The following is a 22,385-nucleotide window of genomic DNA, read 5'->3' as shown; positions in this document are numbered from 1 at the left end:
TTCATGATAAAAAAAATGTGATTAAAAAAAGACATCTGTAATAATACTGCACATAGTTTAAGAGATCATCAAATTGCTTTATTCAAAAATATATTTTTCCATGTATTTTTTACACTTTCAGTTAAAATTAAGTAAATTGTTAAACTATAAAAAAATTACCTTTTTAGATTTATTTGAGATTTCTTTTGCCTTGTGTTGTCTACAGAAGCTATTTAAAAGTTACAGACCTTTCATCAAGCATTACTCAAAGAATACAAGGATAATGAGAAGATTGTCAGTGTTACAAAGATTAAAATCAGTTCCCAGAGACAGGAAATTTAACTGAAAACCATAATTTCTTTCAAAGTCCAGGTGGTGCATCTTCAAAAGTAGTTTGGGGTAACATTCAATAACAGTATTAGATTACGCTCTTGAAACAATTATTTTAAAATTTCTATGGAAAAGATTTTGGGGTAGGTTCATATTCAGTAAATCACTCATGAACAAATTTCCAGAAGGGAGAAGCTGCAGAGCCAGTACTCAGTTTTGATGTTCTAATTAAAAAAAAAATTTATAATCAGTTTCTTTGCATGTCCTTAATAATTTTCAGTTTCTCTGAAAAGAACCAAATTTTAAAATGACTGCTCTCTGGAAAGAAATTTGAATTTTATCAAGCTTCTCTACAGAACAGGAATAATTATTCATTATTCCTACTTAAAAGTCAACCACCGCTTTGGATTTGCTAGGAGTATTTTATCAATTTTATCTTGGGATATGCCTCTAATTAGCATTTTAGGAACTATATTTTCTAAGATATGTGAATATCCATGACCTCCATATTTCATCAACCTGTTCTTGGTGTGCACATCATGAGCCATCAGAATTCTGTCTTCATAGCCTTCATCAATCAGTGTACGAATCCTGAAAAATTAAAAGCACACTTGTCAGTGAAAGTTCTCACTCTGCAACAGCACAGAAGCAACCACGATTTACCTTTCTTATATTACTGTACTGCTGGACTCTATTATAGCAGAAGATAGTTACTTTAGGTGCTCAGAAAACATACTCCTTATATTTACTTGAAATTAAAACACACTTTTTATTGCATGAAAAAAAAACACCTCTGAAAACATACCACCACACATCTCAAAATGGAGAAGGAAAACTCTTTCCATTTGGCACATGGTTTTGCATTCCCAGTCCCATGAAGTTCACAGAGGAATTCAAGAGCTTCAGCATCACCATGCATGGGACACAGGTTTTATATATATGAGTAAGTAATAATTTCCTACCTAAACTCCTTCTCAGCAGGTTACTTCTTGCTGCCATCACAAAGCTGATCCAATTACATTTGCTAATGACCAGACTGTGTGTGACAGGTCCTTTAAGAAGCCTGGCTCAATTGCACAAATACTTCCACATCTTCAGTTAAATCCCATTTAGCAAACCAGGTTAAAAAAAATATGAAGTCGCCATCATCATGTTCCATATAGACAGTTATCATCCAAACACATTTCAAAGATATTCATTAAAGGAAGAACAGAAATAAGACTGGCATGGCACAATGCTAGCATGTGCCAGGAAATAAGAGGAGTGAATATGGCAACCCAGCTGAACAGGTTTGGCAAAATGACAAGTCAGCTTGGAAAAAGAAGTAATCCGTCTGGTCACTCCCTTGTAGCAGGACTGCTATAAGTCCTTCTGTTTCATGTTTCACTCAGGTAGCCTTAATCCTTGATCAGCTAATTTTTTAGAATTGTCTGAACACCTGTATTACACAACTGTTAAGCTTCCCAGTAAGCTTCAGTTTAGTTTGGCAGTAGATTCCTGCATTGAAGTGGCAGAGACAGACAGACCAGACCTGGAAAGTGCTTGTTTCTCATGTAGGTCTCCAATTCAGTCATTTGCCAACACTGTGAAATTCTGATTCTTACCTTCCTGACTGTGCTTTGATCAACAAGAAAACAGATACCAGTTTTATAAGTAACTACACTGTATCTGAAAGCCCTTACTGTCAGTTTTTATTGCAATTAGTTATGAGGAGATACATGTAGCAGGACCTAATCAATATGGGCAGCAGGAAGAAAGCACATAGGATAGATTTTGGTAAAATATTATCATCTTTCAGAAAAAAACACCATAACTAGTGCCATAGAGTGCACAACACTATGTATACCATAGCATTACAACATCACAAGTATCTACTCCAGCCTGAAATACAGAGAGACTATAGAATAGTATTATAGAATATGATGAGTTGGAAGGGACACATCAGGACCATTGAGTCCAACTCCTGACCCTTTGCAGGACACCCCAAGAATCACACTATGTGCCTGAGAGCTAAACCCTTCTTGAACTTAGACAGGCTTGGTGCTGTGACCACTTCCCTGGGCAGCCTGTTCCAATTCTCAACAGAGAGTAAGAGCAATGGCACTGGGGGAACTAAGTTGTTTGCTGACCAAACATCATTTAGAATCATCTTCTTTTATATTTGGACTAATTTCACGGGTTGAGGAGGCATATGATCCTTTCCATTTTGTATTCATCGCTCCTTTTTGCTTATTCTTTTAAGTTTAGTTAGTACTTTCTTCTGACTCAAATTAAAACTGGCCCTGAACAAAAATCAGTATTTTACTTGCATTAGCAGTAGACTGCAGTCAAACTGCCGAAGTACACAGATGGCTAAACTGTGTTCAGCAGGTACATTATGACTACATAAGTTTATGTTTTGAATAGAAAAGACCTGAAGATATTTTTTCCCTTATGTATTTTCATATAGAGGTCAATTTGATTTCTACCTCTCTGGAGCTGTTTCACAAAACAAAACCCTAAGGATATTGCCACTGCCATCTCGAGTCCATCGTGGGTGCATCAATATCCATTTAGGGGCGTTTCTAACTCAAATGCACATTTTCACACCATACAATGAGAAGACAAACTTTTCGTCACTTCTTCCTGTGAACAGCCTGCAGCAAGAAATACTCAAATGCCAAAGAGTTTAAGGAGAGACATCAGTGGCTGAGCAAGTATTATGGATGGAATGAAAACTCTGCCACGGTTGAACGAGCACTTGCTAACCAAGGCATAGTCCAGTTCTCTATATGTATTCCACAGTGCTTCCATAGAAGCTGACCTTCCATGGCACAGGAGAGGGGAGGAGGCACAGGAGAGGGAGCAACTTTATCCATTCTAAATGTGAAAACTGCAGATTCATTGCAACAGTTTAAAATACTGAGTGCCAGACTGAGAGCACTGTTAAGAGAGAGAAACTATTCCTAGTGTGAAAAGCAGCAGCAAATGCTTGGCAGTGAGTGGAAGAGTAACCACAGCACCTTCTTAGGAGGGAACAGTTTGAAAACAGAGATTAGTTTCAAGGTTAATCTGACAATGAGGGGGAGAGAAGCTATGTCTGAAATGTAAGTGCAAGCTAGAATTTACTTCATTAGTGATCAGAGATCATAAAATCTTTCTCATCAAGGAGAACATAAGAACCATTTTTGACTCTGGAAGGTAAAAAGACACAGGCAGGATGGCACCTCGACCCTCAGAAACCTGCCACTTCACTGCTCACAAACACTGTGGACAAACAGCACAGAAGGATCACACCTCCAGATGGAGTGGAAAGAGTGAGGTGCCCATTCCCAGCTGATCCTACCTTCTCTCAGACAGTTTCTGCACAGAATGCATCTCCTTGGCAATACCTTGTGTTAGCACAGCACAACAGATTTGCTGTGCAGCTGAGCTGAGACTGCAAGTGCTGATGAGAAGCAGGGAAGAGGTATCCTGCCAGTGGGGCCAATATTTTCACATTGTGAGTGAGTGTGAGGAGCATGAGAGCTCTGAGCAGACAGGACTTGCATCCTTCAAAAGAGAGAAAGGGCAAAAGGAAAGGGGGTGGAAAGGTGATAAAACGCTTGGGAAAAAAAAAGGCAGTTTTTCAGGAGAGAAGCACAGGATCAAATCCACCCAAAACAACCAGCAAGTTTTGCTGGGTTAGCACACTACTGAGGAAATATAACAGGCTCAGATGATGCTTAGTAGCAGCACTAGGTTTCCAATACTATGTTTCAAATAAAAGCCACAGCCTAACATAAATCCAGTATCACCAGCCTTTTTTTTTAAACAGACTGTGTAAATGCGGTAAATTATAAAATTCAACCAGATCAGCATGGAAGTAGGATGGAGGATGAAGTTAAAAAAGCTTTTGATGTTCTTCTCAAGTAACTTTGTTCAACACTACGATTCTGCATCTTCCTCTGCAGATAGAAGAAATGATACATGCTGCTCTAAGGGTGTGACTGCAGCAGGGGGAAATGGTATTATTTTAGTATGAAAGAAGACAATTTTGAACAGCAAGCAGAATCACTCTGTGATGGTCTTAAGTACCAATAATATGCTTTTGTCAATGGCCATGCTATAGCTTAAACTGCACGGGAGCAGATACCTTGCAATTCTTTCATTGTCGCTCGGCATGTCAATATCAGGATGGAACTGGTAGTGAAGAAATTCTGTACCAAATAGGTCATACTCTAAATAGCATCCAAGTTTAGCAAATTCCAGAAGTTTCTTTGTATCAAATATGGTCCTGCAGAACATATATAACACAGAGTCAGCACTGTAAAACAGGAGTAAAATATCTCATGGCATGAGGACAGTAATTTTGTGACCTCCTACTTGTAAGGAAAAAAACCAATAATCTAAGATTTAATTCACCCTTTTGAAAAACAGGACTCCTACTTGACACATGCAACTTAAGCTGATACACAGCATTGTCTTTCTCACATTCATTTGGGATTTCATGCATTTAAAAAAAAAAAACAAAAAAACCCCAACTCTTTCCCCATGAAATAATGAAAACATCTATGATAATCTTTAAATGGAAAGAGGAAAGTTACTTACTTTTGATATCATTAACCCTCTCAACAGACAACCTAACCAGGAAGGACATTAAAGGAGGAGGTTAATTCATAGTGACATTTAGAAAAAAAAAAAAGACAATGGATTACTTACACAAGGCAGATTTACTTTCCCAAAAGACTTATAGAAGACAGCTCCATCCAGGGCTTGTTTCATCCATCACACACCAGTAATACACAACTTTGTCTTTAGTTTCTATTCTGTACAGTGATGTTTCTAGATTGCCATTAGAACAGCAATATATCATTGTTTGCACTGGGATCTGGCCAGAACGCCTTAAGGAAATGCTCTCACCAAAATATATAATGGCACTGTGAGTACCTGGGACATGGGCTTTACAGCAGATTTGAAAAGTGAAGGAACAAAGCTTCTAACACATATCACCCATTTGGAAAAGAACAGCAACAGAAATAAGAGCTCCCTGGAATATTCTTGGTTTTCTTTGAACCATTTTTACCAAGTGTATAAGCTGTCCAAAGGAAACCAAAACCACTCAAATGATACAATTTAATCTTTATAGCCACAACACAATTTTTTTCAGCTAATTAAAAACCAAATTTCCACAAGAACATCACAGTTAACCAAAAGGGCAGTAGTTAAATTTTTTTTTATTATTGCAGATATTGATGTCACAAAGCAGTTTTACCCTACACAATTACATCACAGTCTGTTGCTATGGAAATGACTGATGTCACATTTTCAATATTATGACTTAACAACAGGACTAAAAGTAGGAGGAACAGATGGGTTGAGAGAGACAAACCCCTTGTTCAAACAAACCTGCCATCAGCAGGAGTCTAAGACTTGCCAACTGTAATTAATAAAAAATGTTATTTTAAAATAAATATTACAGTTTACAGAGACTGAACATTTATTACCAAATGAGTTTTTCAAGTGCAGAGCAAGAGAACAGGTTATTTTAGATCCAGCCCTGCTTGGTTCATGGGGAGACAGCCACCAAGAGTATTCAGTCCTGGTGCACATAGCAAAAACACCCAACAATATATTTCAAAATCACAGCCCAACAATTTCTTTTTTAGACTATTGTTACTGTCATGCTTTTGGTGCTCTGTCCCAACGAAGAGCTGGAGAGCTTAGTTTCATCAGCCATCGGGTCCCATTGTGAGCTATGGGGATGTAGCAACAGCAGCAGTACCCAGCTCAGATTGTGGATCTCTGTGCTGGAATTGGATGTTTGGGCAACACTGTACCTGAGTTGCCTTGAGCTCATGGAAAAGGACACAGTGAAGCATTCTGTAGTTTGGGCCTCATCTGTAAATCCCCATGGGGACAGCCACCAAACCATTATGAAGCCCATATTCAGAGCAGTTGCTGTGAGCCTTCTAACAAAAGCTAAAAGTGAATGAATGTTGATCCCTACCAAGATACCTTTTTAACCTTAACCCCTAATGAATGGCCAAAGCCAAAGCTCAATACCTTTTGCTTCCCAGCCTTTAACTGCACCATATGGACACATATTCTATTATGGACACTTGCTACCTTTTGTTCTAAGATGCTAAATTGCAAAACATGGTAGCCAGTATTTTAGCTTTATCATTTCATTGTAAATCCACTTGCAAACTACCATTCTGCCTACGTCAAATGCAGACAAGAAATGTGGAGCTATGTACAAATTTATCTCACATTTAAAGGACTGGGATGCTCCCACATGGATTTTTCTCACTGGAGGAGACTTAAAATGTTAAATGCACATTGGAAAGCCAAACTTCACAGTAGTTTATGTTATAGCAAGTGCCAACCTGAATGTGTGAAAGTAATGATAGAAAGAGATATAAGGAAATGTCATATTGTGCATCAGTGGCTGTAAGTGAAACTGCACCACTGTCTTGACTATTTTCCTACTTATATTGCTTAACTTCCACCAATAAATTACTTAATTCTTAAAATACTTAATTCAACAATTTACAACAATGTATAAAGGCAAAAAACCATAACTGTATGTTTATGTTTTATCAAAATGGCTATGTAAGTACTGATATCTGCAGCCTTCTCAGTTGTCTTTCATTAGAAGATTTAAGTGATCAGTTTTTCTTTAAAAAGGGAAGGAAAATACAGCCATAGATACAATGGAATGCAGGTAAATACATAAAGGAAGTCTGTATCATTTATAAGTAAAACAAGGAGCTTCCTACAAAACACCTGTAGCTCAATTTGCTACCTCTTAGAGCCTACAACTATCAGAAATTTGGAGCACAGTGTTGTTGCCTATACTGCAGTCACACTGAGGGCAAACAATCCAATTGCTGAGAATCATATGACCACAAACAGTCTCCATTATTCAGCAACTGGCCAAACTAATCAATGCTTGGACATATTCCAGCTCACCATGAGCAACACAAGGTCATACAAAACTGATTTGGTAATAGAGGCTGTATTTCTAAGCTGGAGACAAAAAAGTATCCCAATTTCTCTCCATGCCTGATGTGGAGCTCCTGGGTTTTGTTCTTGAGAAAGCTGTAAGTTAGCTACCTGGACTACACTATGAACTATTCAAAACCCAGCTATTCTCTTTTTAAGCGATATTTCTTCTGTCTGGCAGCAGAACATTAAAAATCTGCCTTCTGCTTTGACCCAGAATCCAGCAAAATCAAGTTTTCCATTAGCTTCTGTGAGATTTTGGCAAGGCCCTTAAGAGCGATCCAGTTTTCAAAAACACTGGAAGCCCAGCAACTTCCCACCCAATTTGCTGAGAGCTGCTCAATGTCCAATGCTTTGTAAATACAGGGATTTGTTCAGGGATACAAATTAATGGAATTCTGATTTTTAAAATGTGGTTACAGTTACTCCTAATCTCTCTCCCAGGCTTTCAAAGAGAGCGTTTAAAATACCAAAGCCTCTTCATCAATAGGAATCTAAAAGTTGATCCTGACTGAAGTGCTGGACGCCAACCAAGCTCTATAAAAGCACTTATTTTTAAGACAGTAAACTTGAAGATAATACTTTATGTCAACTATATCCAGCCTAGTTCCGTAAACCCCAGTGAGCTGTGGCAACGCTGCTGGATGGACAGCAGAATAGTCTGCTTACCTGTCCAGGTGAGACATGACCGTCTTTGAAGCATCAGCCCCAGCTTCCTGCAGAATGCGGACAATCTGGAAAGGTGAGTCGCTGTTCCTGCCAGGATGGATGATAACAGGGCATCCAAGCTGTGACTGAGCATGTGCTGTTGCCTGGAGCACACGGTGTTCACTCTGAGTCAAAGGCCAGGAGCAACCTATTTCTCCCACCACACCACACTTGATGTTAGTCCCATCCGCTCCTTTGAGCATCTCATCAACAATAATGTTTGTCAGCTAGAGAACAGGAAAATGAGATTTTTGGTTATTAATACTATTTGTGTTAAATAGCATCAAATTTGGCCTATGGACACTGTACTTGTTATACTCCCAAGGTCTTTCTGAACTTATTTAATTAACAGCTGGGTGTGTGAAAACACTGTAGTTAAAATCTGGTTTCTGTCAACTAATGTTATGCCAGCCATTTACTAAGACCAAAATAAAGAGAGAAGCAAATTAATTTAACAGTATCCGTTCGCACATTTGTCCAGGTTTGCCAAGAACACTGGTCTACATATAATTTGTACTGTGATTTAGCCTGAGATAAGTTCTCTTTAAAAAAAAAAGTTAGTTTATTCCCAAACCTGTGCCTTGCACTCGTGAATTGGCTCCAGACACAATTCAGTGTAATTTCTTGCAAAACAAGGGCTCAGAGAATAAGGAAACCTTGTCATTCAGACAGGGAAGGGAAAAACTCTGGCAAAGATCCCGAAGAGACAAATTTAAGGCAAATCCCGCTTATGGGAATGTGGATGTAAAACAAGAGGAGCTCTGCTGACTTCAGGACCACAAAAACAAAGCTTATCTAACAAATTTACAAGGTCAAAATTAGCTTGCTTTTAAAATATTCACAGGAAAAAAAGACATCAGAATCTCTTAATAAAAGTAGTTTGTTATAAAATCTTTAGTTATTGTTTTCCAGAATAGGCCACACATCTTAAGCATACATTCAGAACTGAGCAAAAAATGGCTCTGATGGTGACCCGCCTTCTGGACTGGATGAAGTGCTCAGTACAGGACATCTATGGGTCTCCATCAATCCCCCAAATACAGAAGGGAAACCTTTGCCTCAAGAAAACTATTTATATCAAATTTCAAGTGATGGAAGAACATTTAGGAAAAGCAGGACTGTTGCGTACAGCTTGGGCCAGCTAGGGTCTAATTTTGGTGGCAGCACTGCTCAAGTTTTGACCATTGATTTTTAAAATGAATTTGACTCATTTGTGAACTGTAACAGATCTTTAAAATTTTTCTCAGCTCCGTTCATTCACATTCACAGCCTCCTGCCTTGGAGAGTTCTGTTCCCTCTTGTCTCCATCATAATATTTTCTTAATAAAAGACGAATGAATATTTATTATTATAGGAATATCTGGGGACCTCAGTTATTATTAACACATTGTCTTGGGCACCATACAAACAACCTCACGTAGACTCCCCTGAAAAGCCTGGACAAATGACAGAGAGGAGAGATATAACACACAGCCTGAGCAGACCAATGATTTACAACTGACCTATAAATATTATTTATGCTCTTTACAAGAATGCTGGGTAAACTCACTGGGAAACAATTAGCCAGAAAAAAAGACAAAAGAGCTAGCAAAGATATACTCCTTCCTTAAAAATAGTAAAAAAACCCAGATAATTGGTGTTGTACCAGATGTCCACACATGAAATACTTTATTTTCCCTTTACTGTTGCATTATAATAAATCCCTCTGAGAAAATGGAGCTTAAGAACTGGAAATGCTGACAGATAACCCCAGCACATGCAAGTAGTGCTGCTCCAGCTGTATTGTTGCCAAATACCTCAGAAATCATAGGAAATAAAAGAACCCTCTAATATTGTCTTTTTAGTGTTAGAAAGCAAGGTATTTCTTTATTTGCAGCACTGGGTGTCTATGTGGCCAACAAAAATCCTGTCTCCATACAGACACCAATACAGCACTTTTTCACCTACTTAAACATTTTTAACAAAGAAATTAATGTCCACTGGCTCTAAATTACATAATTCCCTTTCATTAACTACAATTCTATACACTACTGGTTATAAATCTCTTGTTGCTTATGCTAATTAGTTCACACTTTTAGTCTTTTTAGTATCTTTTTCCTTTGGTAGGGATTTTCCAATATAAATACTGAGCCTTTATTAGCCTTCTTAGTTATCTGCTGGTTTCTGCAAAAGGTCCTTATTTCCAGATGTCCAGCTTCAACAGTACATCTTTCTCTCATGGGCTTTGTTCATTGAAGGATATCAAGGTTAACTTTAAGAAAACTTATTTTTAGCACTTTTCCCAAGCTATGTTCTCAAAAAAGTTGCTTATGACAACCTTTTGCTATATGCTGGCTAAAAATGATTTAAGGCCTAACACACAACCTATGATTAATTAAAACAACTAATTAAAAGGTTTATTAGGATCATTAAACAAATCAGGAAAGTTATATAATTTCCAAGCAGTAATGCTGTTCCCAAGTTTTTCACATTTGGAACCTCTGTATTTCATCTATTTTGTTGGAACTTCTGTCCAACTTTGGCTTACCCAGAGATAATTCACAGGAGAGGGACACTCAAGCAATGGTTAAGACTTACCTGCTCCACTGTCATGGCCTGTGTTTGAGAAGAATGAGTGGAATCTACATAAAACCCAGCACCAGCAATAATATGAACTCCAGTTTCTTCAGCAAGTTTCTTCAAAGTATTCATATCCCGACCAATTCCTGTAGTTGTGTTTTCCACAATAGTCCCACCACCTGCTGCTTTGAAATGCAACAGCTCCTCCTTCACAGCATCTGTTTCCTGATACAAAAGAAGGTTTTCTTTATGGCTGTAGGGATTTTGCTTAATCCAAAACAAGTTCTTCATCTCAATGGGCCCATCAGACAAAGGCTCTTGGCCTGGAGAAGGTGGACAAAAACAGCTGCTGTAATTCATAGTCAAGTGCTCGTGAGTCAGTGTATAGCCAAGGCAGTCTGGCTCCACAGGGCCCAAGACAGTCTGCACTTTCCCTCTCAAGGAAGGCATTTTTCTTCAACAAAAGGTTAAAAAAAATCAGATCCTAAAAGAGTCTGAGAAGGAAAAAGAGAGGAAACAAAAACATTTCAGAAAACCTTTCTCAGGCAATTTCTGAATTCCCTCCTCTCTCTCACACACATAACTACACACTGTGTGTATTCACCAGGATGTTTTCAAACATTGTTCGCAGCAGAGGGGTCAGGATGAAAACCAAAGCATTGATTTTACCCAACCACACTTGTGCTGGTACTCCAGCAACGTAAACACATCACATTCCAGTACAAGGAAATCATCATCATTTACTGTGCTGCAGTCAGTATCACATTAAGACAAATGTTTCCTATTTAGTAACAACCACTGTATGTTCATTTAAGATTCATTGCTCCTCAGCAGCTGTCAATTCTTGTCAGCTTGAGCCACCAGATGAATACACTTGGCACCAAGGCTGAATATTTCTTACTGGTATGTTCAGTTTATTTATCTCTGTCCTCCAAGACTCACTGTCTCCCTCAAATACCAAGGAAGCTGTTTGTGTTTGGGCACCTTGTCTGCTCCTCTGTATGCAGAATGCAGGGATGGGGGTGATCACCTGATCCTTTGGCTTCAAAAGGGCTCAGGTTCTCCTGCAGCTGCATTGTGGAGGTCTGGAACAACCCAGGACAACTCCTCTAAGGCTGACAACAGTTGCAAAAGATGTAGTGTGGCCCCCAAAGAGCGGTGGAGAAGTCAAAGTGCTTCACTGGCCAAATATTTTATCATTTAAGTACAGACCTTAATCTAACACTTAACTTATATGGCTCAGCATCTCAGACACTTTTTTATTCATCTCTAACATGAAGGAAACAGTGATATTTCTCAAAACCTTAAATGAGCAGTGGCAAAGACAAACACTGAGGCTACTGTCTGCAGTTGGTTCATGTCAAAGGCCCTGTGCCAGTTTGGCCTGACTCACTGCAGGTTGGAATTATCTGCAGCTCTCCCCATCGGGATTTTGGTTTTTTTTTTTCCTTTTGGGAGCGGGAGTTCATGTTAGATCTTCCTGATGCTAGTCACAAAGGCTTGAGGATATATAGTTAAAATCCCTAGTCAACCAAAATCATCAGTTATGAAACAAAATACATGTTTAATCATGTCCAGAGGAAAGGACTAACTAGAGCATGCATTATTGATTAAAGAGAGAGGTCTTTCCCATTCCTGTCTCCCTTTTAGTGAATAATGTCATAAACACGGGTTTGTTACTGGTAAAGCCCTCAGAGGACATTTTCCTTTTAACTGCTAAAGTTAATCCACCAGGATGACAGAAAAACTGAAATCTGAAGGGCACTGAACTCTACATATCAAAGGGCACAGGAACATCAAGACCTCTTTGGAGGTACTTTGATCTCAGGAGAAGCAGTCACTGTCAGAACACCAATGCACAAGAGCGACCCAGCCCCTGGAAAAGGCAGCTATCACCTGCCTAGCGAAGTCTGTAGTGCTGGCAGTTACTGCAATATGAAAACTTGGCCATCCATAAGAAAGAAACGACTGACTATGTTTACTTGCCTTGTGTAAAAGCAGACTTACTTATGAAGAATTGTTCTTTTAGGAATTTCGTTTTTAAACTAGTGTGCTAACTTGGTTGAGAAGGTAGAAGAATAATTACTCTCATAGAACAGACTGCTGGCTGATTAATATAATGATTTAATTTTTGCCAAATAAGAAGTGCATGATTTCAGAAAATATTATTCTTAAGCAAACAATTAAAAGTAAAATACCTGTCTCAGTCAGAAACTGCTGCTCACTGCAATTCAATTAAGCTGTCCAACCCAGTCATTAATTCCATCCTTGAACAAGGCTGGTGTTCTACAGAGCAACCTACTATTCTGGAGAAAGTTCAGTGATATGAGTCATTCTTACATGCACAGCAAAGTGAATGACAATTCTAAGCGTTACCTTTGGTTTTTTTCCTTTTTTATTTTAAATGTTAAATATCTACACTCTGGCACTCAGTAAACCCCTGACAGCATAAAGAGTGATAACTACACTCTGCATCAGAGACACACTTTTCTTTCCCCATGTTCACTGAGAATTTTCCAATCAATTTATTAAGTTAGCAAAACAAACCCATATACAAATTTTTCATACAATTAAATATACAAGTATTTAACTTCTTTTGATAAAGCTTGCACAAATTGATTACAGTCTGTTTCCTTAACAATTTTCCACTTCAGTTACTTAGTTATTTAATAGTGTAGTTACTCAAAAAGGCCACTCTAATTGAATGTGACTTTTTGCTCACTTTCAGATTATACCTTTGATGAAAAGGTGACTTTCAGTATTTGTTCCCACTAATTACTTTTTGACACAGTTAATTTAGACTACCCTCAATTAATCTGGTTTGCCCATTATGAAGACCTGTGGTTGCACATGTGAGATCATCTTATAGCCTGAGGCTGCTGTCTTCTGATTTATAACAGCAGGAAACATCTAAAATTACCAGTTCCAGGTTTCTCTTGTAGACACAAACCTGTTGATTTTTAGGCTCTAGATTTCATATTACAGCTCACATACAGAATTTACAGAACCTTTTGATTGAGATGAAGGATTTTATAAATATAAGAACCATCACAAAAATGGAAACTGACACAAACAGCATTTAAAGTAGGTCTAATTTTATCTGCATGAAAAATATGATTAATATTAATGCCTGTGCCTGCTTACTAACACAGATTTAGAAACCCAGTGCTTTTAATAAAAGAATTATAAAAAATAAAGACAGTCAACAACCTGTGACTGGAATAATTTTTAAAACCACTGTCTTGATATCTTCCCTACTGTCATTTACACAGACAGCCTACCCTGATTATGCAATAATGATACATTATTCCTAATAAGATTCACTTAGTGGAATCGGAATTTAATTGAGTGTTTTTAAAACAGATTTTAGGTGCAAATAGCTTTTAAAAGGAGTAAAGATTGCTGCTTAGTTTAAGTATGTATATGTTACTACAAAAATCAACTATCAACTATCAACTAACGACTTGCATGCCACGTTTTCCACAGAACTTTCTTCTGAAAAAGTTTCTTCTTCCATACACCAAGGACTGAATTCATATCACCTCATTTAGCCATCTAAAATTATGTATGTCTTTTACAGAGCAATCATCTAGACCATTTTCATAGTGGAGATGGAAAGACATATTCACAGGCAACTCATGCAGGCTATTTTGAGTGTTTGTAATAGGACAGGACAAGTTACTTTTTGTTATATTATCCTCTTTCCATGGACTAAGGAGGGAGCCAAGAAACAATCCTGGACAAGACAAGTATATTCCAGATGGTCCTACACAAGACATGTGAATTATATTTCCTCAATCTTAATCCAGTCTGATGTGAGAGGGAAAGCTGCTGATTTCTATGATGGAAGATAAGCAGGTAGGCTCATATATGGAAATAATAGCTATTTTGGTTTTGAAAATCACTAATTCATGTGGTGGTATTACCAAGGTGCTCCTGCATAGACCAAGGCTTCTGTCCTCCAGATGCTCTATAAAGAGAGAAATAAATATTTCCTGAAAATTACATATTCAGACAAAAACAAAATGAGAACTGCCTTAAGATATAACCAAAACTTGTATTTTTTCACAACAGCCTTGAAACAATACCTTAACAGTTTTGTGATAAACTCTGGACAAATCTTTACAACCACCATATTTTATGTATGGTACATAAAATACAACTCTCACCATCAATTATTAAATATTGCTGAAGTAAATATTTTTCCTAGAGGTATTGTTAAAAGAGACTTGCTGCTAAAAAGGTCACGGTACTGCATTCCTGAGTCTGGTAAAAACTCCACCGAGTTCAATAGATGTTTTGCCTGAATACTGATGACAAGATTTGTGTTTCTGCTTTTCCCATCTGAAACTTGCGCTTCAGTCATTGTGTCATTTTAATGGTCTTGTAATGGGAAGTCTCCTTGGGTTTGGATTAGTTGCTTCCTACAGTAATCTCATATTGCTGAAACATTATAATCACATAAACACAGCTTCCACATGCTAATGCTGCATTTGTTTTGATTCGGTAAGCACATTTTAATGGCATTAGCACAGATTCTCTGTAGACTGGTATGGGAATCGTTTTATTGCCGTTACATTACAATGTGAGATCACAGCAACACTAAATCCAGACTGCTGTGACATAAAATTTACAAAAAAGCAAAAAGAATGGCTCGAGAGGTATTTACTGTATCCAGAAAAAGTTAAATACGGCTGCCATTTAGAAACAAGGGCTGCCCTGGCTGCATCAAGAGCATTTTAAGCGGGTCGTTCCTTTTTAACCATGCAGTCCTGGGAAATGTGACATAGTGCAGGTTCACTATATATTTACAGATGGAGGAAATGTTCTGAGCATTCAATTCTACTTTGAGCAACCCCTACAGAGCATGGAAAAGCCACAAATTAGAAATGTATGACACATCTGCAGGTAATTGCCATCAGCTAGCCTGTGCTGTGTTATCTCACCGTTCCCCAAATGTAAACATTTTGCGACAAGGGAAAAAGTCAGGAAGACAAAGGAAGACATGAGGCAGAGCATAAGAGAACACACGTAGGCTATGTCAGGAAGAATTTAAAAAAATTAACTTCTCTCTTTCCTCCTGTTTCTGCCAACCCTGTAGAGGTTTACAGGGTGGAATGAACTCGATACTGCCAGCACGGTTCTTCTTCTTCCCCAGTAGACAAGCAAGTTTTTTAACTTCTCCAACAGATGGGTGTCAGATCTGCTTTACCTTCTTCAAAAAGGTATTCACAAGTGCTAATTACAGGACAAACATGCCTGAAACATTCTCTCATACACAGGTTTCAAATAAGCATGGCTTTTTTGTTCATGCACAGCGTCAGCAAAGTGCAGCTACAGGGGCTGTGGAGCAGAGCTCACCACAGCTGGCTGGGTGAGAGCAGCAGTATGACTGGATTTGCATCTGCTCCAGCACAGACACAGGCTCACCTGCCACTTAGTCCAGCAATTACTTCTCTGTCAGTCCCTGCAAAGGTGTCCAACAGCCTGTGACGTTGCACTCCTACACAGGCGCCCTTACACCACCACTAGTTTGTCTCTATGTTACATGAGACAACAGCTTATCTTATGTTGCTTTTGAGTTATTTTGCCCAAGAAACAGAATTTGAAAATGGGGTAAAAGTACTGACAAAATGCAAATTGCTGGGCAAACTTCTGTCTCTTCCGCAGAAACGGCAGATATACTGCTCTGAAGGTGACAGATTATTCTCATTCAAGTCTTAAATGTTCTTCCTCATCTTCAGAATTGCCATTGGTTAGAAGAGACATTGGTCTTTTTCCTCTCCCAAAATGGAACTGAGATTATCATGATTTCCTGAACTTCAAGCTAACTCAGAAAAATGAGCCAAGGAAAATAATCTTACCTATTCAGAAGTAGTGTTTGGGTTTTTTTTTAAAAACCTTCATACCCTGTTAATTAAAAAAAAGTATCATGATAGCTTTTCATAGTATGGCCCCTTGCCTAGTGCAGAAGTGTACTAAGGGGACAAGGGCACACTAGTATGAACACAGGCATCAACACTGAGGCAAGGCTTTGTGTCCTAAGGAACGATGTCACATGGGAGAACTCTCATGCCTTGAATAAAGCTCTTATCAGAGAGGAAGGGAACATTTACAGTGCCTCTCTCCTACACAGACTCCTGTCTAACCCCACAGGAGCATATGTTGCAGCTCTTCCCTTAGTGGGGCACCTGCACTTTCCCACCTTTGGGTGGCTGTACCTTCGTGCAGTGAGTAAGAACCTCAGCATTTCAGATATGTGTAATCTCTCAACTAGGTAGAAATTGGCCAAGAGATTCAAAGCCTAGAGACCTTCTATTTAAATATTTAAAAAGCATCATCTATCCTTACCTTGCCACATTTTTTCACAAAACACACTCAGAGTAGTGGGTTAATGCTGTAGCCCTCAACAACTTACCTCTGGTCCCCAAACCATTCAGAAGCATATATTTCCTTAAGAAGCCAAGCTAAAAGAAACACTAAATATTGTTTTTCACTAGACTGTCTATATATGCATTGAGCAACCAAAAAATCTTTACGCTACAGAAGTGAGAAGGGATACTAAAAGTAAGACCATATAAAAAGTTACTCTATGTGCTATGAAAAAAAATTAGGAGAGCTTTAGCCCAAGCCTTATATAATCCTACAGTGATAAAAGGAAGTCCCAGCAAAATATGCAGGTACACACACCACACCATTTACACTGCTTGAGTTACATTACATGTTTTACAGCCTAAAAGCAGTCACTTAAACTTTAAGAGAAATTTAAACACTAGTACACCTACGGGAAAGGCCAATATATTGATCCCCTGCCCTCAGAACCTCCAGAAAGCACACTCTGGGGTGAGAAGCTGGGTAAGTGAGAAGCAAAGCTTTTAAATGCTCCTCTGAAAGGTATGTGAAAATTCTTACTGCGTATTCCCTTCGTGGCTCAGTTAGTGGCAGACAGACAGACCTTCCAGCTTCACCTGGTCTGAGGGTCACATATAAAAACCAGATTGCTTCCTTAGATTTGAACTGCCACACCAGACCAAGTGCAGCCCCTCATACGGACCTCTCAGTACAGAGGCCAAACCTTTGGATCAAAGCAAGCACATGTGCTCAGCATATGACCATGTATGCCAATAGTGATTTGCCCCAAGAAGCAGAATCTAAGCCACTTTGTACTATGCGCAATTTTTCAATTTGGTTAAAGTCTGACTAGAACAGTCAGACTACTATTTTACCTTATTTCTGTGCAGAAAACAGTCTCAAAATCTAGGCTTCTCTGAGCAAAGTCACATTGAAGTTTCTCTTCCTCAGAGAGACCAGCATACCCGTAAGTGTTTTTTCATTAACATCTCCTTTAGAAGAACTTCAGGGGATTTTACATTTTGGGCAGCTTCCAAAATTACTCTCAATAAAAGGTCAGATAAAAATTCTCCTCCAGGGTCAAACATTACATTAATTATATTTTACATGCACACATAGTGTTTTTAGGCCAAAAATCAGAACTGAAGTCACATTATGCTATATGCAAATATGGGCTATGTCCTGCATGTTGATACATACATTTGTATTCTTAAGACTAAATGGAATCATATTTGCTTCTCATGGGTTCTGGGCTACAAGCACATATGCTCTTTCCTGCTAGGACAATAGGAAGTAGGAAAAAGCCTGTGCTTTTCAGAAATGGATATCCAGTCTTCATTCCCTCTAAATTTCAAATTTGAAACCAGTATACATCAAACACTACTCTTGCTGTTATTCTCATTGACTTTCATTCGTTTTGTCTCTACTTAAGGTCACATACACAGATTTTCACGTGAGCTTGAACATTTCAGTAAGCATGTTGAGTGGAGCATTATCATTCAGTTGTACAGCCCTATCACCAAGAGCCACATAAAATCACTCTATGATCTTTACATGCAGAAATAAGGAGAAAAGGGATGGAGGTCTAAGACACCAAAGAACAGATATCACCCTTCTCACCACACAAATCTCTAAGCAATGGATGACTGATGTGCATTACTACCTCCTGATCAAGACTGGACATTACTAGCTAGCAAATTCATATGAATGAACCTCAAGGTCAGCTTTGCCACAGAACATACCAGTCACTGATCCACTGAGACCTGTGAAGGTGGAAAAGAGCATGGGGATTGAGTTTAGTGTTTCATTCAATACTGCAGATTGCAGCAACTGAGATAAGCAGAGACTTTCAGAAAACCACCTTCTTTACTAGTGAGTGACAAGCTTAGATGTGCAGAACTAAATTCAATGTCCCACTACTGCAAACAACTACATCACAAAACTTGCAACCAATCTGAAGACCTACTGGAAAAAAAACATTCTCAGAAAAGCCTCAGAGTTTCTAATGTTGTTGTTCTTTATGGCTGCGTAAGGAAATGGAACCTAAACGCCCTTCTCAAGGTCCGCTTCTGCTCTAACAAGAAACTAGCCCACAAAAGAAAAGTTAATGTTAGTCAAGGGAAAATGTAAAGGTGATATGTGTAACTTAATGAGTATCTTTTAACTTAGAGACTGCCTTTACAGAGTCTGCATGCTTTGTCAGTGGTCAAAGTCAACAACCTCTTGCTTGCACAACTTCTATTGTTTTTAAGTTCTTACCCCCAACGGGGTACAGCAGTGGAATAGCAGGAACAATGAACACACACAATTAAAAAATCCTTGCTACCCAGTCTAAAATGAATAACCAAGAACAAAGTCCTGCAATAAACTTCACAAACCACCAGAGTTCAAGCATTAAAACCAGTCGAACATTTCCAGACCCATCTGAAAATGACCCATCAGCCAGAAGGTACACAAATCACAGCAAGGAAAAGAGTCGAATTCCTTTCATTGGGTGAATCATCCTCACTGCAGTGACACTGGACAAGGCAAAGACAACTGTAGGATAAAACAATTCCCCTTTTACACTTTGAGGTAAGATGCTGAAAGAGCAGAAAAGGGGAGAGTAGTTCAGCAGTACCATTCTTCTTTGGTCCCCCCTCCTCCACAGAAATTAGTTCAGGAAAAACCCTGTGGCTTTGGCTCGACAAAACTAGGGCTTCAGAGTGTCTTTGAGAAGAGTGATTCTACAGGTCTCTGACATCCAAGTTAAAAATTGTGATTTACTTGAAGCTGTCATATAAGGGATGATGGTGGTGGCCTTTCTTCTTGGCAGCTAAATACTTGTAAAAAATATCCCAGCTGTTGCTAGGATAAAATGCTTTTCTTGGATTATTATCCACGTATATATTACTATCAGACCAAAGACATGGCCACTCCTTAGAAAATTCTGAGGAAGCTTTCTAATTTGTGACCAGAAAATGACATTAAAGAAGAAAACCTACTCTACCAGTTTTGAGAAGATGTAACTTAGAACTAGGGGGATGGGACACTCCCTTCTCTTTCCAATACAGCTAGCAATCCAGTTATCCAGAAATACAGAAAATGTAAAAATGTTCAAAACTGCTCTGAATCAAACTAGGGACTTGAACCTTAGGTTTCCACAGTTTAGACAGATTTCTGTTCTCCCCCTACCAGACAGGTGGCCAGTCTGATGAAAGTAGAAGTCTCACTGTTTTCATGAACCTTAAGAAGTCTTCGTTTCAGCTTACTAAAAAATGAACTTGTTCAGTATTTCAAGTTTTGAAAGGTGGGAAAAACATTTTAGATCTACATCAAGTGAAATAAGGAACAAAATTCACAGAATGTTCAGAGAAATAGTCCTTTAATAAACACAGAACTCACTGGTGCCATATGCTTCACTATATACTGATTTTTATGTGTGAGAAGCAAGCTGATGGTTCCCTAACCACAGAGGGAAGCAGTGACACTTGTTCCTGCTCCACCATGCATTAATTTAATAAGTTAGAACTGGTCACCTACATAAAATATAATTAAGCGTCTGAATGCCATTATTGCCATCTTTGATTACAACTACAAAAATGAATGTGACGATGGTGACATGATGGCAAATATTATGTCTGTTAAATTCCAAACCATGAGAGGTATTCATAATAATAAATGACATTTATGTACTCTTTCATAAAACAATCCCAAAGTACCTGACAAAATGATACAAAACTACCTATTAGAAGCATCACTTCACCCATCACTGAAACAGCCTCCAGCAGAAAGAAGGCAACAACCTTTAAACACTACAGAACATATTACAACAGAGAACACTGAGTAATGTATTCAACACAAAGCAGAAGGGAATTCCAAACAAGTAAAATAAAGTTTCCCAAATGCAAGTGACCTCTGGCTAAAAATTTGTTTCGTTCAACAGCTATGACAAGCCTCTAGCATACAGAAGATACCATCCCTAACAACAGACACCTAAAAAGAATAATTGTTCTTACAAGTATCTTAGAGATCATATATACATTCAAATACTTGCTAGGTTCGTCTGAGTTCCTCACCAACAGGACTTGTATGCTTCAACTTGAGGTCAAATTCATCACAATACAAGACCTGCTGCAGAGGGGTTGCCAAACACACAAGGTGACTGCCCAGCAGTGGCTTGGCTACAGTACTGAAGCAGACTTGGCAGGGGGATCTAAACCTCCCTCGTTCCTGCACTCCCCTCCGCACTCACCAAACCCATGCAAGAGGAGGAGAGAGCAGAGTCTGCCACAGCTGTGGCTTGTAAAGGGCAGCACGCCCCAGGCCACAGAGAACATGCATAGTGTGTGAATCCCAACAAGGCTCACAGGCAAGTCTGGCGCTTTGCCGTTGAGCCTTGTCAAGCTTAAGCAACTCTGGAAGCATCTTGCACAGGGATACGGGTGCTTCCAGATGGAGAGTGAGCTGCAGGCAGGCTCTGAAGGTCCTAGTTTTGGATTGAGGCATTTGTTCCTTCCCAGAGCCACCATCGGGGATTGTCGGGAGGGAAGTACTAGAGGGGACGTAGTTGCAATATTTAACTTGTTATGACAGTACAAATATTAAAAATCAGCGGTAAAAATAGCAGCGTAGCTGCACTCACACAGTTAAGGCGCCTGAGCTCGAAGGCTACTCTGCTGGTAACTATCATCTGGTCCTGTGAAACGCTTTTCCAGAGAGAAGGAGGTGTTCATCCCCTTACACTCCTGACTCAGCGCCCTGTCCCGGCCACGCTCTGCCCCTCGTCCCGCAGCCGCTCCCTCTGCCGGGGCTGGGCAGGGCCCCGCCACAGCCCCGACCCGCACCGAGCGGCGGCCCCGAGCCCCGGCACCCGGCCCTGCGCTGCCCAGCCCCGCGGCACCGCCAGCCCTTCCCGCTCTCCCGCCCCGGCTCTCCTGGGCCGGCAGCGTAGAGCTAGAAAGCCGCTCTCGCCCCTCAACTCCGGAGAAGTTTCCCGGCCCGGGCGCGCCCGGGGGGCGGCTCTGGGCCGCGGGAGGTCACGAAACCCGCCGCTCACCCCACAGGCAAGAGCCTCCACAGAGCCTCCACGGAGCCTCCGCCGACAGCACTGCACCCCGGCAGGGCCCGGGCTGGCCGGGAGCCGCGACCGCCCCGAGCGGGGCGGGACTTCCCGGGCACGGGAGCGAGTAGTGGAGCGGGCCGGGAGGGGGGTGGTGGGGGTTGCCAGAGGCCGGGGAGCCCGGAGGGCGGGCGAGTGAGCGCAGGGGAGCGGAGCGCTGCCCCACGGCCGGGCACCGGGACGGGACTTCAGCGCTGCCCCACGGCCCGGGAGCGGGACGGCAGCGCTGCCCCTCTGGCTTCCTGCGGGCCCCGCCCGGCTGGCTGCCCGGCGCTGGGCCCCCTCCCCGTTCCCAGGAGCCCCGTGGAGTGAGGTGCAGCAGTGCTTTGTGCCAGTCTTGGCTCCAAGTACAGATGAGAGTCGGTGGTTTTGAGCATCCTGCCTGTCCTTG

At 40.1% G+C, this 22,385-nt stretch overlaps 1 protein-coding gene across 28 annotated transcripts; it reads right to left on the bottom strand.

Annotated features, from left to right (window-relative positions):
* Positions 1-53: 53 nt before the first annotated feature.
* PTER (phosphotriesterase related) lies at positions 54-22,094 on the bottom strand. 28 transcript variants are annotated; one of them, XM_032679539.1, is made up of 8 exons: positions 21,932-21,975; positions 21,518-21,571; positions 14,469-14,512; positions 12,741-12,848; positions 10,561-11,036; positions 7,945-8,210; positions 4,424-4,564; positions 54-900 (listed from the first exon to the last, which is right to left on the bottom strand). In XM_032679539.1, exons 5-8 carry the CDS (start codon positions 10,990-10,992, stop codon positions 690-692), a joined length of 1,050 nt encoding a protein of 349 aa, XP_032535430.1. In that variant the 5' UTR covers positions 10,993-11,036; positions 12,741-12,848; positions 14,469-14,512; positions 21,518-21,571; positions 21,932-21,975; the 3' UTR covers positions 54-689. The 28 variants fall into 28 exon arrangements, with proteins under 28 accessions (XP_032535430.1, XP_032535603.1, XP_032535438.1 ...); XM_032679712.1 differs by lacking the exon at positions 21,518-21,571 and having other exon boundaries at positions 10,561-10,865; positions 21,932-22,032; XM_032679547.1 differs by lacking the exon at positions 21,518-21,571 and having other exon boundaries at positions 21,932-22,017.
* Positions 22,095-22,385: the final 291 nt, after the last annotated feature.

This window comes from Chiroxiphia lanceolata, chromosome 1, assembly GCF_009829145.1.
Source record: "Chiroxiphia lanceolata isolate bChiLan1 chromosome 1, bChiLan1.pri, whole genome shotgun sequence".
NCBI lineage: Eukaryota > Metazoa > Chordata > Aves > Passeriformes > Pipridae > Chiroxiphia > Chiroxiphia lanceolata.
The sequence above is the reverse complement of the archived record's forward strand: the minus strand, read 5'-3'. Positions and strand labels throughout refer to the sequence as shown.

Excerpts from the sequence above, each read along its gene's own strand:
- PTER (XM_032679617.1), bottom strand. The coding sequence starts at position 10,992 with ATGCCTTCCTTGAGAGGGAAAGTGCAGACTGTCTTGGGCCCTGTGGAG. Across the intron at positions 8,211-10,560 it reads AGGCCATGACAGTGGAGCAG|CTGACAAACATTATTGTTGA; the intron begins GTAAGTCTTAAC and ends CCTGTTCTCTAG. Across the intron at positions 901-4,423 it reads GACAATGAAAGAATTGCAAG|GATTCGTACACTGATTGATG; the intron begins GTATCTGCTCCC and ends TTAATTTTTCAG.